Raw genomic sequence first — 16,944 nt, forward strand, 5'->3', positions numbered from 1 at the left:
TTCTCTTCTCTTCTCTTCTCTTCTCTTCTCTTCTCTTCTCTTCTCTTCTCTTCTCTTCTCTTCTCTTCTCTCTCTCTCTCTCTCTCTCTCTCTCTCTCTCTCTCTCTCTCCCCATCCAACTCCCTCCCTCCCTCCCTCCCTTCCTCCTCCTTCTCACATTCCCTTCCATCTATCAGTCTTGACCCTTAGGAATCAATGACTCAGGAGTTATGGTTAAAGAAAGAAATTCTATGAAAGGAGTTAAGATGAAGGAGCAGCCAAGTGGCTCAGTGGATAGAGAGCCAAGTCTAGAGATGGGAGTTCCTGTGTTCAAATTTAGTCTCAGACACTTCCTAGCTGTGTGACTCTGGACAAGTCACTTAACCCCCACTGTCTAGCCCTTACCATTCTTCTACCTTAGAACCAGTACTCATTATTGACTGTAAGATGGAAAGTAAAGGTTAAAAAAAAGTTGAGAAAAATGGGCTCCAGAGCATTTGGAAGAAACTGGAGGGAGACTCTGTGCCTTCTCATTCTAGTTCAGGAACCTCAGGCTCTTCCTGGATGGTGGCCAAGTTCCATGGGGTCTTGGTAGAAGTGGGAAGTTGAGGGTGGGGCAGGGAACGGTGCATTCTCAGGAGGGTGTCTTGGCTGTGCCCCTGAGGGGGTGCAGGGGCAGCTTTGGTTTGGGAGGTCAGTCATCCAATACTAGCACTTCCTTGCGCTGCTTACTTCCCTTATTCTGAGACTGCATTTTCCTCCTCTGTCAAATGAGGCTGACACTGTCTTCATGGCCTGCCTAATGGGGCTCTTGGTGGGAGACCTCAAAATGCTACAGAAATGGAGTCTGTGATCATTTAGAAGCATCGGTACCACTTTCAGAGGGCGTGGCCCTCCCAGGGGACTTCCTCCTCAGCAAGGGGAGTGAGCCTCCACTGCCAAGTCTAGGAAAGGGGTCCACTTCCTTCTGGGGGACCAGGGGGGGCCCTCTCTGCACAGGCACAGTCAAGCATACCAGGCGCAGACATTAGTCCAGCTTTGTCCACCTCACTGAATTTTTTCACTTCATTAGAAGCAGCTAGGTAGTCCAGTGGATAGACTTTTGAACCTGGAATCAGGAAGATCTGAATCCAAATCCAGATTTAGACATTTACTAGTTGTAGGACCCTGGATAAGTCATTTCACCTCTATTTGCCTCAGTTTCTTCCCCTATAAAGTGGAGATTATAGCAGCATCTACTTCTTAGGGTCATTATGAGGAACAAACGAGATACTATTTGTAAAAAACACAACACTTAGTAGGTATTATAGAAATGCTTATTCCCCCACTTGCCATTCTCATTGGAGGTAAGCACCATGGACAGCACATAGTAGGTGTTATAGAAATGCTTATTCTCCTACCTCCCATTATCTCATTGGAGGTAAGCACCATGGACAGAAGTACGTATATATCCCTTGTCATACTCTAAGCATGCCTTTGACTACAGCCTGGATGCCAGCACTCTCTCTGAATATTGGTGTCCTAGAGAAAAACCCTCATTGCTCTACCCTTGTTACAGGGGATAGATTGGGGTTCCATGGCCTCGTGAACATAGTAGGTACTTTTTGGAGGCTACAAAATCATAGATCTAGAGCTGGAAGGGAACTGAGGAAACTGAGTTTGAGCATGTGCCCATTGGTCATGCAACTGAATTTGGCAAACAACCTCCCCGGGCCTCAGTTTCCACCTCAGTAAAATAAAGGGTTGGGAACTAGACAGCTGCTGAGGTTCCTTCTAGTCCTAGATTCATGGTTCTATGACCTTTATTAAGTGACTACTATGTGCAAGATGCTGGTGGTGAGTACCATTTAGAAAGTATAAGATACAGGACTCAGACTCATCTTTTCTATCTCTTTCCTCTACAACAAATAGCCTTAAGTCCTGCCCCATCTTATATCATAACAAAGCCAGGGTGATAATATATGGGAGCTTTTCCTCAGGGCACCAAAATGTGGGGACAATGATGGTATCTTCAGAATCCTAGAAACAACTGGACTTATCCAAATGGGTACATCAGTATGATGTAAAAGGTAACCTAAGTAAATTAGAGGAGCAAAGAAGAAGCTGCTATTCAAGTCTACAAAGAGGGGAAGCATCCAGGATCAACTATGTGTTAGAGGGATCTGCATACGATAAAATGGACAATTTTGATTGTGTAAAATTAAAACATTTTGCACAAAAAATCTAATGTAGTAAAAATTAGAAGGGAAACAAGTAACTTGGAAAAATCTTTGCAAGCAATTTCTCTGATAAAGTTCTCATATTCAAGAAATATAAAAGGGGCAGTTGGGTGACTCAGTGGATAGAGAGCCAGGACTGAAGGCAGGAGGTGCTGGGTTCAAATCTGACCTCAGATACTTCTTAGATGTAGAGCCTGGGCAAGTCATTTATCCCTAATTGCCTAGTCCTTATATTTTTCTGCCTTAGAACCAATACTTAGTATTGATTCTAAAAGAGAAGACAAATTGTTTTTCTTTTTAAAAATAGAAATATAAGGAACCGATTCAAATGATGAGACTAAGAGCCATTACATCATAGGTAAATGGTCAAAGGATATGAATAGGCAGTTTTAAAAGGAAGAAATCCAAGCTGTAGATATCATGAAAAATGCATCACATCACTAATAACTAGAGAAATGCAAATTGAAACAACTTTGAGGCTCTACTCAAGCTAAAATCCTATCTTTTATAGGAAGCCTTTTGTAATTCTTCTTAATTCTAGTACCTTCCCTCTTATAATTATTTTCTGTTTTTCCTGGATATGGTTTACTTCATACATAATTGTTTGCATATTGTTTCTCCAATTAGGTTGTAAGCTCCTTGAGGGCAGGGACTATCTTTTGCCTCTTTTTGTATCTTATACTTCTTAAATGGAACTCACCACCAGCATCTTGCACATAGTAGTCACTTAATAAAGGTCAGAGAACCATGAATCTAGGACTAGAAGGAACCTCAGCAGCTGTCTTTCATGTAGCAGGCATTTAATCAATATTGATTGATTGATTGATTAACAAAAGAGGGAAATGACAAATGTTGGAGGGGCTGTTGGAAACCAGGTGCACAAGTTTGCTGTTGTTGGAGTTGTGAATTGGTCCAACCAGTTTAGAAAGCAATTTTGAACTGTGCCTAGAAAGTGACTAAATTTTATATCTCTTGACCCTCTACTAGGCTAATACCCACCCCAAAATAAAAGGAAAAGCATCTATATGAACACAAATTTTTATATTACAAGTTCTCTCCTTGGTAAAAGTTTCCCAAAAATTGGAAACTAAGGGGTTGTCTTCCTACTGGGGAATGGCTAAACCAATTAGAGCATATGAATAATGGAATATTGTCATGTTTTAAGAATGATGAAATGGGCAATTTCAGAGGAAATTGAAAAGACCTTTATGAACTGATACAGTTGATGCAAAGAGAGCAGAATGAAGAGAATGGTTTATACAATGATAACATGATGGAGAAAAATGACTTTGAAAGACTTTGCCACTTTGATTAACACAATGATAAATCATGAATCCAAAAGAACAAAAATGAAAATGACACACCCTGGAAATTGAGGAGATACCCATCAATCAGGGAATGGCTGAATAAGATGAGGCTGTGATGGAATACTATTATGCCCTGAGAAATGAGAGTAGATTAATTTCTTTTCTTTTTTCTTAAACCCTTACTTCCCATCTTAGAATCAATGCTATGTATTGGTTCCAAGGCAGAAGAGTGGTAAAGGCTGGGCAATGGAAGTTAAGTGACTTGCTCACCTAGGTCACCCTGCTAGGAAGTGTCTGAGGCCAGATTTGAACCCAGGACCTCCCATCTCTAAGCTTGGCTATCAATCAACTGAGTCACCTAACTGCTTCCACAAGTAGGTTAATTTAAAAAAAATTTGAGAAGCCTACATGAAATTATATAAAGCAAAATGAATAGAACCAAGAGAACATTATATACAGCAACAGAATTAATGTTGAAGAATGACTTGTGAATGTCCGCCTCCAGAGAAAGAACTGATAAACAGAAACACAAAAGACATCGTTTATATACATATATTATTATGATTAGTTTTTGTTAAGCAATGCCTTCTCTAGGGGAGAAAGAGAGAGATACCTGGGAATTTTAATGTAACCAACCAAAAAATAAATGAATAATAATAATAAAAAAAGAAAAACAGAGTCATTTCTTGACAGAGAGGTGAAGGAGTTTAAAATGCAGACAAAGACATAATCTTTTAGGCAAAGCCAAAGTGGCAATCTATTTTACCAGATCACACAGCTATTCTTCCAGTTTGATTTATTTTATCTGTCCAATAGGGAGTAGTAGGAAAGAGATAAATTTTTTAAATGTCTGTTAATTTGAAAATTAAAGACAAACTTTTTTTTAAAAGAAAGAAGCTAGATCTAATCTGTTTAACAATTTGTTTAAAAAGCTGACTTTAGCAGAAAGCACGAATAATTCCTTAAAGTAAGAAGCTGGCCTTCTTGCTATTTTCTGCACATGATACTTCCATTTCTCAACTCTTTATATTTTTGGTGACTGTCTCCTATGCCTGGAATGTTCTCCTTCCTCAGCTCTGCCTCTTGGCTTCCTTCATGTCTCAGCTAAAATCTTACCTTCTTTAAGAAATCTTTTCTGGAGAGGCACCCAGGTGACTCAGTGGATTGAGAGTCAGGCCCAGAGGTGGGGGTGGTGGTCTTGGATTCAAATCTAGCCTTAGACATTTCCTAGCTGTAGGACCCTGAGCAGGTCATTTAACTCCCATTGCCTAGCCCTTACCACTTTTCTCTCTTAGAACCAATACACAGTATGATTCTAAGACAGAATTCTTTTCTGGTCCTCCTTAATCTTAGTACCTTTCCTCTTGAGTGAACTTCAGTTTATATATTGTATATATCCTGTTTGTACATAGTTGTTTGCGTGTAGTCTCCCCTATTAAATTGTTAGTTCCTTGAGGGCAGAGGTGGGACCCCTTTCTCTCTTCCTCATCTCTTCTGGGGGTAGGATGATAAGAAACCCCAGTCTGGTCCCCAGGGATGAGGCCTGGGGCCCTGCCACGGTTGCCACAGCAACAGCCAAGAGAGGGAGGGAGGGAGGAAAGGACCAGAGCTGGAACGTAGCCACGATGCTGGGAAAGGAGGCAGAAGGGGCTCCTTCAGATAGAGGTGGATCCTGGGTGTTTGCGTGTCCCCTAATCGTTTCCCGCAGGGATATAAGTGTGTGTGTGTGTGTGTGTGTGTGTGTGTGTCTTGCCACCAAGGATCAAGGACCCCATGCTGGTCCCTTTCTGCCTGTTAGCCTTTTCACCTCTCTCTTATGCTCCTCTGCCATCTGTGCCTTCCTTTCTTTTTCTTTTTTTTTCTCAAATCCTTACTTTCCATTTCAGAATCAATACTAAGGATCAGTTCTAAGGTAGAAGAGTGGTAAGGGCAAAGCAATGGGGGTTAGGTGACTTGCCCAGGGTCACCCAGCTAGGAAGCGTTTGAGGTCATATTTGAATCCAGGACCTCCTGACTCCAGACCTAGCTCTCAATCCATTGAGTAACAGCCTGTACCCTCCAGTTTTGCCAGGACATTCTCCTCCAAGTCCTCATCTCTGAGCTGAGGCTCATTCTATCCTCTTGCCTGCAATGATCTTCTTTCTCCTTCCCCCTAAACCAAACCACAGGATTGTAGATCTAAAGATGGACTAGACCTTTGAGGCCATCCTCCCCTCCATTTTACAGACACTAAAACTGAGGTAGAGAGGATAAATGATTTGGCTCCTTCCATCCTTCTAGGCTCAGATCCAGCCTCCTCTCTTCCAGCAAGCCTTCTGTGTGATGACAACTATCAAAGGAAGAAAGGTGAAAATAAGCTTGTGTGTGCTGGGAATGTTGAGAAGTGCAATGGTAGCCAAAGGCTAGAGAGGGGAAAGAGGTTCAAAGCTGGAAGGAACTTCAGAGACCATCTAGTCTATTTTATAGATAAGGAAACCGAGGATCCATAGAATTATGTGACTTGGCCAACGTGATGCAAACAACGAGCCATTTTGTTGTTGTTCAGTCATATCAGACTCTTTATGACCCCATATGGGGTTTTCTTGGCAAAGTCACTAGAGTGGTTTGCCATTTCCTTCTCTAGCTCATTAAAAAACAAGCAAGCAAAAAAAAATCCAAACCTAAAACTCTTACCTTTTTTCTTAGAATCAGTACTGTGTATTGGTTCCAAGGCAGAAGAGTGGTAAGAGTTAGGCAATAAGGGTTAGGTGACTTGCCCAGGGTCACCCAGCTAGGAAGTGTTTGAGGTCATATTTGAATCCAGGACCTCCCATCTCTAGGTCTGGTTCTCAATCCACTGAGCCACCCAGCTACCTTCTTCTCTAGTGCATTTGACAGATGAGGAAACTGAGGCAAATAGGGTTAAGGAACTTATCCATGGTCACAAAGAACTAGTAAATGTCTGAGGTCAAATTTGAACTCAGGAAGTTGAATCTTCTTGACTGTAGACCTGGAATTCTATCTACTGTGGTAGAGTCCAGATTTGAACTCAAGTCATTGGACTCCAAACTCAGCACTCCCCTTTAAGGATGCAGCGAAGTCAGAATTGTGACTTACTGTGCTGAGTAAGAGCCACAGATGCTGATGCAACACAAAGCCAAAGGACAGAGAGAAGCCTCTGGTTTTCCTAAATTTGTAAAGAGCTGCCCTTCTTCAGGGCCCAAGCTAGCCCCCTCCCTTTTTGCTCCCAGGTCCTGGCTTCTCCCCCTCTACACCTGGCTCAAAATGTGAGAAGAAAAGGCAAGAGCGGAAATCTCATATTAAAAAGCCATTCAGGACGGAATACATGCACGCAGACACACACCTCACTGTCATTTACTTACTTAGCCAGCTCAGCTCAAATCTCATAGGGGCAATTTCTCCCCACATCTCCGGATTAAGGGGGATTCTGGGAAGGAAAGGCAGAAGAAGCCAGATGCTCCTGGGGAAAACAGCTGCAAGACTTTTAGTCCCTTGGTTTTTCCTTGGTCTTTCTCTAATTAGCATCTCTACCCCTCCTCCTTCTTTCCTCAGACTCCCCTGTCTCTCCTCCATCTCTCTCCAGTCTCTCTCTCTCTTCTATCTTCCTTCTTTCTCTCCTCAGTTTCTCTGTGTCTCCTCCATCTCCTTTCTTTCCTCTGTATCTCTCTTCTCAGTCTATCTCTCCTCAGTCTTTCCTCTATCTCTCTGCTTTCTCTTTTCAGTCTCTTTCTAGTCTCTGTCTCTCCTTTATCTTCTTTCTCCAACCTCTCTCTTCTATTCATTCTGTCTCACCTCAGCCTCTGTCTCTACTCTTGTCTCTCTGCTTTCTCTTCTCACACTCTCTTTAGTCTCTGTCTCGTCTTTATTTTCCTTCTCTCTTCAATCTCTGTTTCTTCTCTTTTCATTCCACCTCTCCTTCGTCTCTCCTCCGTCTCTCCTCTATCACCCTTCTTTCTCTCCTCAGTCTCTCTGTCTCTTCTCTATCTTTCAGCTTTCTCTTTTCAGCCTCTCTCTTTAGTCTGCTCTCCTTTATTGTTTTTCTCTCTTTATTCTGTCTCTTCTCTTTTCCTTCTCTCTCTCCTCAGTCTTTCCTCTATATCCCTTTTTTCTCTCCTCAGTCTCTGTCTCTTCTCTATTTTCTCAATCTTTTCCTCCACAGCCTCTGTCTCTCCTTTCTCTGCTCCATCTGCCCTCAGACTCTCTAGCTCTCCTCCAACTTCTGTCTCTCTCTAGCCCCTCTGCTTCCCTGTCCTCAGCTCAGGCCTTAGATCTGCTGACCCCCAGTTCTCTCCTCTGCAGGTTCAGCTGGTGCTTGATGCTTAGAGCTGCCCTCCGCCCACATAGGTTCTGTTTTACTGTTTGCTCGACAATGACTCCAGAGAGGATTTGCTCTGATTGCTTGAGTAATAGTGATAATGATGGCCCCTTAAGTCCCCATAGAGGGGAAAGGGAGAGGGAAAGAGGGAGAGGCAGAGGGAAGGGAAGAGGCAGAGGGAGGAAAGGAGAGGCAGAGGGAGGGGAGGAGAGGAAGAAGGAGGGAAGGAGAGGCAGAGGGAGGAAAGGAGAGGCAGAGGGAGGAAAGGAGAGGCAGAGGGAGGGGAGGAGGCAGAGGAAGGATTGGAGAGGCAGAGGAAGGGATAGAGAGGCAGAGGAAGGGATAGAGAGGCAGAGGGAGGGAAGGAGAGGCAGAGGGAAAGAGGGAGAGGCAGAGGAAGGGATGGAGAGGCAGAGGAAGGGATGGAGAGGCAGAGGGAAATAGGGAGAGACAGAAGGAAGGGAGGAGGCAGAGGAAGGGAAGGAGAGGCAGAGGGAAAGAGGGAGAGACAGAGGGAAGGGAGGAGGCAGAGTGGGGAAAGGAGAGGCAGAGGGAGAAAAGCAGAGGCAGAGAGGGTTAGAGACAGAAGGAAAGGAAAGGCAGGGTGGGGGGAAAAAGGGTAAGGAGAGTTAAGGAGAAGGAGAAAGGGAGGGATAGGAAGAAAGCTCCTTTTCATTCCTGAAGATACACAGACATGCCTTAACACCCTCTTCTTTCTCCATCTAGACACACAGATAGACAGACACAACACCACCACCACCCTCTGCAAAAGTCCTGTAGTCACTCAGTCAGTGACCAAGAGAGAAAGGAATAACTTCCTTTGGTTCAGTGGTTCTAGCTTCAGCCTACCTTTTTTCCTTTTTCTTCCTAGCCAGAAAAGAGAAAGGGGAAGGAGAATGAGACAGGTTTCCTTTAGAGAGTTCTTTCTTCCAAGTTCAAAGCCTATCTCCCAACTCAGACTGTGTAGAAACCTTAGGGATAGATCCTTCATCTCTGTCTACCTAGTTCCCAGCCATAGAGCCTGGCATGCTTATTGTCCACTTCGTTTTAATTCTAGGGCCACATATTCAGAGAGCTGGGAGGGTTCTCACAGATCATCTAGGCCAGGGATCCTTAATCTGGGGGGAGGGCAAGTCCATGAACTTGTTTTTAAAAAAAGATTTTGATAACTATTTCAATATAACTGGCTAACTTTGTAGTCCCCTATATTTTATTTTACGCATTCAATAACAGTTGCAGGAAGGGTGCCATAGGCTTCACCAACTGGCCAAAGGAATTTGGGACAAAAAAGGTTAAGAATCCCTGGATGAAGCCAGACCCTCATTGTTCAGAGGTGTAGAATGAGACCTAGGAGAAGAATGGCCACGTAGAGTTAGTGGCAGAGCTGGGATTAGGAACTGTGACTCCTAAATCCTGGTTTGGGGGCCTTTCCTCTGTACTATATTCCATGGGGCAGTTTCACTTGGCTTCCTGTCTCCATGGCAGTCTTGGGCAATAAATGAACTTTGATGAAGTCCAAGGACCCATCCTACCTGGGGCCAGTCCCTCTGACTTGCTGCCACAGTTCCTCCACTGCCTGGATTCCCTGCCCCGAGCCAAAGGCTATGCCTCTTACATTGCAAACTTGGCATGGGTACCATCTTCATTGGGGGAGAGGGACATGTCCAGCCAGCAGCCTAGAAAAAGTATCTGCATCAACAATCGAGGCTTGTTTGGGGGCTTGGGGTCTTCCTGGGTCCCTTTCAGAGAAGTTGTTTCTACAGGGTGGCATGGCACACTTAACTAAGCTTCAGTTTGCCCATTTGTAAAATGGGGCTAATAATCTGCCACCCTGCCTGCCTACCGAGATTGCTTGTGATGACGTGGACAGGATGAGATCTATATACTGAAAAGATCTTATCAGGACACACCAATTCCTTCCCCTGACCTTCCCCTAACATCACCCAGAGTTCCTCTGAAGAAAGGGGGATGGTCCCAGAGCCATCTTTCCTGTCTGTAGTCCTCCCACAAGACTGTGCCTCTGATCTCTGACCTGCCCCTTAGCCAGGCAGTGTGCCAACCCTCCTGGTGCCTCCATTAGCTACTTGGCTGAATTAGGGCAGACTTCCCCAATGGATTAATTCCCAGCTTTGCCCATCTCACTCCTTATTCCCCTTGCCAGGCTCTCCACAGCTAGACCTGAGGCCGAAATAGACATTAGAACTTCAGAAAAGCCCCTTTCCCCACCAGTTCCCTAAGATTGAGCCTTAACCCTTGGGTGTGGATTGGGGGAAGGCAAGAGAAAGGAGGCTCTCTCCTCCTCGTTGGGAAAAGGCTTCTCAGCCAGGGACTCTCAGGGAGGAATGGCAGCAGGTGCAACCGTTGTCTTCAGGATGACCACCAGAGGTCGCCCTTGACTCACTAATGGAACAAGAGTCTTCGCTGCAGCCCAGTCTATTCCCCTGCTTTGGGCTAGGTCCTGTCCTGCCCTTCTCCCCTCTCCCACGAATGAGAAGACAGGACTGGAGAATCCCCACTTTCCAGCCAAGGTGCTCCTGACCCAATTACTGACATCCAGCCTCTCCTAGGTCAGTTTCCCTAAATCCCATTCCCCTCAGGGTGGGACCCACCACCAAGATCTCACAGGGCTCTGCATCCTCCTAATCTGGGGGTGTGGGTGATGTTACAATTGCTGTCTGGAGGCTGGGGAATGGACAAGATGACCTCCCAGAAACCTTTCTAGCCCAAGGAGATTCTTTCCATCTAAGTCCTCTATACGGTTTAAGGTTCAGCAGAGCCTAGCTTGGCTCTAGAAGCATTTCCTCTCCTTCACAACCCATCAAGATCTCCATTCTCTCCACTTGACTCTCAGCAGCTTCCAAAGGGGCAGACCAACTCATTCACTCTAAGGCGTGGCTGACCAAGGGGCTTTGGCATATGAAGAAGGGGATAAAGCAGGGATTCTTAAACTTTTTTGGGACTCCACTAGCAGTCTAGAGAAACTCTAGGATCCTGTTTCAGAATCCTGTTTTTAAATGCAAAGCCAAAGTACCTAACATTACAAAGAAAGCTCAGTGCAAACAAGGATGCATTTTCATGGATCCTAAGGAAATCTAACCACAGACTCCTTGGGAAGGGAACGAGAACAAGCACTTGGGAAGTACCTACTATGTTCCAGGGGCTATGTTAAGTTCTTTACTGACAGATGACCTCATTTGATCCTTGAACATGGGGTCTAGAGTCAGGAAGACCAGAATTCACAACCCACCTCTGAAACTTAGCAGAGGTGTGATAGAGCAGCTACTTAAGCTCAGTTTCTTTACTTGTAGGATGGGAGTGATGATACTGCCTGTAATTTGCGGTTGAGTGGAAATTGAAATGGTCCTGCAGTAAAAGGACCTGGCTTCAAATTCTACCTCTGATGTTTACCACCTGTATGACCTTGCACAAACCATTTAACTTCTCTGGGCCTCAGTTTCCTCATCTGTAAAAGGTGGGAGTTGGACCAGATGACCTCTGAGGTCCCTTCTAGCTCTAGGCTCATAGGATTCTCCACTATATTCTAGGGTTGTTGGAGAGATCAAATGAGATCAGGTGTGTGATGGATTACCATAGAAATATTCATAGTTGGTCTCCTATCAGGATGACTCCATTTTAAGAGATTGCCAATGCTTATTCCAAGGAACAAAGCACTATGGGAAAAAATTGTCAGGCTAGTGGGGAAGAGTTTTTGTTTTTTCCTTTTGATGGAAGTAGAGAACAACCCTTCCCAAGGTACTTGCCATCATGACACAGTTGCAAGCCCCTGGGCATATGGTCCATTGTGGTGTAGGAACAGTAATTATTGGAAAGGGTCAATGTGAAGGAGAGACTTCATCCAATTTTTTCAGCTTTAAAGAGCTGAGGGCCAGGCAGGGAGAGGCTGTCTGGTAGAAGATGGTGCCCAGAGGCACACAGATTCATGCACTGGAGATTGGTTTCTACAAATGTATTTAAGAAGAAAAAAAATCAACAAATGTCCCATTTGTGACTTTGTATTTCAAACCCCTTTCATGTGGGGAACCAAGTGCCAGTTAGTTAAAGCCAGATACTGATTAAAGGCAGCCTGCTGGCCACTCTCTCCATCTAATTCTTCCACTGAGGCACATGCTTTCATCCTTGGTGACTCCATGAGATCTCGGGCTGAAAAATTCCCTTAATTGAAGAAAGCTGTTGGGTCCAGGGAGGGGGTGTAGGCAGGATAAAAGGTGCCAAAGAAAGGGCAGCAGCATGTGGCATAGGAGCTAGGAGACCTGGGTTTGAATCCTGTGTGACCACGGACAATTAACTCCTTCCACTCCTTGGACTCTTATCTCTTCCTCTGTAAGAGGGAGCTATTCTAGATCGATGGGGAGTTCTTAAACTTTTTTTTTTTTGGTTGTTGTTGTTGTCAGGATAATCCGATGGAACGTACAGCCTCCTATTTTTTTGGAATAAGGTTGTTTTTTGTAAACATATGAAGTAAAACACATAAGATTACAAAGAAGCCAATTATGTCTAATGAAATAAAGATGGAATTATTTTCCAGCCAAGTTCACGGATTCCCTAAAATCTATTCACATATCTCCTTGGGGTCCGTGGACCCCAGATTGAGAAACCCTGGGCTCTTCTTACAGGAGAAGAGCTTTCTTACACTCCAAGTAAGATCTCCAAGGTCATGGGAAACTTTAATTTTAAATGCCAATGGAGTGAGGAGAATGAACCTGTCTACTAGACTAGAAATCCTGTGAGGGAGGAGATAGGAGCTTTAGCTAAAGTCTCTCTCACCCCCAGGACTTGGTATTATATATATAGTAGGTGCTTAATAAATGTTAAGATTTTAAGGATCATAGTTTGAGAGCTACAAGTGTTCCTAGAAGATATATCATCGAATATAATGGTTTCATTTTACAGATGAGGAAACTGAGGCTAAAAAGAGAACAGGCTGATGAGCTGGGATTTAAATTCAGATCCTGTGACTCCAGACCCAAGGCTATTTTCTCAGAATCACAGTCCTAACCATTCATTGTTGAACTGACTCCTTTTGGGAATGGATAATCAGTGGTGGCCTGTGTTCTTTGAGGTGAAGAGGGGGGCATCTCAATACTCTCAACGGCGGCAGTTAATGTTAGTAACAGAAACAACTGCCATTTGTAAGGGGATTTAAGGTTTACAAAGTAGTTAAAATAACTCTGTCAGTGCAGTATTATTGGTCCCATTTTATGGATGAGAGAACTGAGGAACAGAACTTCCCATACTTTAAATAACTCCCCTTCTTTTGCCCCTCCCAGTGCCTGGATTTGAACCATTAGAGAGAGATCCTTTGCATCTTTGAGGCTTTTCCTTAGAAACTCCTATTGAAATAGAAATATCCTGAGGGAGAATAACACAAGTGAATATAAAAAATAAACAGCATCGTAGAGGGAACCTCAGAGGTCATTTGGCCCAGTCCCCTGATTTTACAAATAAGGAAACTGAGACCCAGAGGGACATTAAGTCATTTGTCTGAGGTCACAGAAGCATTAGAAAAATGAATTTGGAATTTGAACCCACATCCTTCCACTGCAAGTATAGCACTCTTCCCTAGATGTGTCTCAAGCTATCTCCTCCCTCTCCAATTAGATAACTCTCTGGCAGTCTACCAGGATGGGGAGCAGGGTGGGGATGGCCCCGAGTTAGGAGGGAGGAGGGAGAGGAAATACAGGGGAGAGGGGATGATCTGGAGAGACTGTAGAAGGGAGAAGGGAGGAGGGAGAAGGAGGCATATGGCTGCGAGATGCTGTCTGAGGTTTAAAGGAAACTGTCAGACTAGGGGAAGTTTTACCCCCACTGAGGAAATGCCCTGAGAATGACGCCAATGAGTAGATATGAGGAAGGCTACTGAGCTCTGGGGAGCAGTGGGGTGGATGAGGGAAGTGTTAGGGGCTCTCTAAATGAGGGTGGACCAGGGATGAGAGGGAGCACTTCCTCCAGCCCTCCACCCCTCCAGGGCTCTAAAGAATAGCAGCGGCTGGGGTCTGTCTGAGGGGGGGAAAAGAGAGGAGAGAAGAGAGAAGTGACTCCAGCCTGGGGAGCAGCTGGAGTTAAACATGTCCAGAAGATGCTAGCAGCAGAGTCTAGGGAAAACTAGGGATTGGGATCCGGAACTTCCTGGATTCCAGGGGCTGCTTGGCCAGGATCAGCAGGAAGAATCTGCTGCCACTCATTACGCTTGTCTCCCTTTCCCATATCTGTTCTAAGCCTTGCACGAGGATGAATTTCATGTATTACTCTTTGGCGCTAGAAACACTATTCTCATAGTAACCTGGCACAAACATACACACACACAAACACACATATGTGGATAAAAGGCCTCCTCTCCCAGGAAGGCTGGGGGTGGGGTGGGGGCATGGGCAAGGACAGGGATGCAACAGAAGGGGCACCCCTGGGAAAGGGTTGGCTTCCAGCTCTGCCTGACATCTGCTGGACAGAACCTTGGCTGACCTGTATGCCCGGGTCACCCCTCCCCGCCACCAGCCTAGAGAAACTGGGCACTCGGGGTAGCCCCCGGAATTGTGCCCCCAGACCAGAAACAAAGGCAGCCCCAGGAACCGGAACACAGCCGGCCAAGCACGCGGGAGACCCCACAGGAACCTCCATTAAGGAATGCAAATGTGGTCCCCAGGCAGCGGATGTGGGAGGGGACTGACACTTTCCAGCCATAGTGGGGGTGGGAGGAGGCAAGCACAAATACCCAAAGAGAAAAAGACCTGCGGGGTCCTTTGGGCTTAGGATGGGAAAGTGGGGTGAGGGGTCACAATGGAAGTACAGAGCACCTTGGCCAGGGCAATTGGCAGCAGAAGGGCTCCAGGACTAGCCTCCCACCCCCAGCAGTATGCAACACGGCTCAGAAAGGACGCCTACAGTGTTGCTAACACATGGACCAGGAATCACGGGAGAAAATCCAGCCTCTTGCCCACACAGATTTGGGGTGCCATCCCTTGCCACTACCAGAAACTGCTCAGATATCTCCTCTGCTGCTTCCTCCAACTCTCCCCTTCAAATCAATGAATTACCCCCGCCCCAATGATCAGCCCAAGCAGCTTCAGCCCATCCCCAATTGTTGGCTGAAACTGGCCCTAGCACCAGCCCCAAATGGCCACCCCCTCTCCCCAGGCTTATCCAAACTGCACCAATCCCCGTCTCCCCACCCTGAGTCTGACCTTGTGAATACCCAGCAGGGGGAGAAAAAAGGTCTTCGCCCTCCTGGCCTCCCTTTTCCCGGCTGGGAACACTGCCACAGGCCCCAGACAAGGCAGCAGGGCAGGGATGCCTGCTTAGCCTCTGCACCCATCCTGTGAGTGCCAAAATGAACAGAGGAGCTCAAAGGGTGGGTGGGAAGAATGCTCGCTCCCACAGAGGGCCCTAGTAATGGCATTTTCAAGGGAGGGCTGTCCAGAAAGATCCAGCAGGTGGGTAAAAACATTCAAGTCAGATGCCTGACACCACCATCCTGGTCCACGCAGGAGCCCACCGAAAGCACGCAGATCCTGGAGCTTCGGACTCTCGTCTGGGGGTGGTGGTGGGGGGAGGGCAGACAAGGGGGGAGGGGCGACTGAAGTTTCACATCTAAACATCCTGGCAGAAAACAAGCCAATCCAGGCTTTGCTCTGGGGACCACACATTGGAAGCTGCAGAATTTGACTTTTCTCTTGTCCTCTTACTCGGGTTAGTTTCCAGGGCGACAGCAGCAGCAACAACTGCATCACTTACCCGGTAGGAAAAGAAAAAAATAGTCTGCCCTGAAAACTCATCTTTGCTTAGAAAGATGCAACTGACTAGGGTTGATGGGCTGATATAGAAGGCTACCAGGGAAAGATCTGGACCTGGATCTTTGGTATGACTGCACAATAGCTCCGTGACTCAGTTTCTCCAAGTATGAAACGGGTACGTCGCTTTACTCTACCCACTGCCTTAGCGAATAAAAGGTCTGTGGCGCTGGAGGCAGAGAGGAATCACCAGAGGGACCTGAGCTGGCGAAGAGGTATCTTAAGGCTTTAAGCACTGGGCAGGCTTGGGGAGCTTCTGCAGAGCACCCTCCACACCACTGGGCTCCAGAGGAATTTTCACATCTGCTCAGCTGGCAGAAATCCTTCCGGGGAAAAAAAAAAAAAAAGCAAAACCTAATCCAAGTCCGAGTTGCCCAGGGCTCCCAGCTGGGAAATCCTCTAGGACCCGCATGGGAAAGGGATTGGTAAGGAAGAAGGATGCTCCGGAGAAGAGAGAGGAATTGGGTTTAGGAAGGTTTCATGTGACAGGTCCAGATCCGACGACAGTACATTTTTTTCTGGGTGCAACACGAAGGGGAGGCCACCTCCTCGAAGCCCCAGGCCCTTCAGCAGACTCAGCACCTGCTTGCCCTTTGCTTCCCGCCCATCCATACAATCACACGGACCCATTTCCAAGGCGGCTGGCATCAGGCCAGAGAGATTGGGATTTTAAGCCTCCGCTGCGGGCGGCAAGCGGGGGCGCCCTCTCGTCACTGGGGCCACTGGAGACCTGAAGCTGCACCTGGTCCCAAGCAGGAGAGAGGTCTTGGGTCTTCGCCCTGGCCAGCTACGTCAAGCTCTCTCCCCCCAGTAGCCTTCTAGCGCCCTCTCTTCCCTCCTGTCCAACCGCTCCGAGGTTTAGCGGCCCCCAGAGGGGCGGCTGACCCTTCTCTCCCCTCCCCGCTCCCCCTTTTCTTCCTGGGCTCCAGACAAACTTTTCCCCGCGTGGCTTCGCGGACGCCCAGGGGCAGTAAGGGTCCTGGCCTGCTGCCTTCTCCGCGTTTTGCCCACCGGTTCGGAGAGCCCGAGGCTCGGGGGAGAGGACAGTCCGGGCTGGCCGAGCGCCCCTTCCCTCCGCCCTCCCCTCCTCCCCTTCCCCCGTAGTACCGCACTCACCACTCCCAGGCTCAGATCCTCTGTCCGGGGCGCGGGCGCCGCGCTGCCCCCCCGGCCCTGCAGCCACAACGCGAGCAGCAGCAGCGGCGGCCCCAGCCCCCGGGGAGCGCCCCGCACCATCGCGCCGCGCCCGCTCCGGCTCGGGCTCCAGCTCCCGGTCGCGGGACTCACATCTCCCCCAGGGCGCACTGGCTCCGGTCCCG

General features: G+C 47.0%; 1 protein-coding gene across 1 annotated transcript in view; it reads right to left on the minus strand.

The window, feature by feature from the left end:
- The window catches only part of MMP17 (matrix metallopeptidase 17), a 35,414-nt gene extending 18,553 nt beyond the window's left edge, over nucleotides 1-16,861 (minus strand). The window contains exon 1 of the mRNA XM_044685392.1: nucleotides 16,742-16,861. Within this exon, the coding sequence (XP_044541327.1) occupies nucleotides 16,742-16,861 (120 nt within the window). The remainder of the gene's footprint in view (nucleotides 1-16,741) is intronic.
- Nucleotides 16,862-16,944: the final 83 nt, after the last annotated feature.

Source organism: Gracilinanus agilis, chromosome 1 (genome assembly GCF_016433145.1).
Source record: "Gracilinanus agilis isolate LMUSP501 chromosome 1, AgileGrace, whole genome shotgun sequence".
Lineage (NCBI taxonomy): Eukaryota > Metazoa > Chordata > Mammalia > Didelphimorphia > Didelphidae > Gracilinanus > Gracilinanus agilis.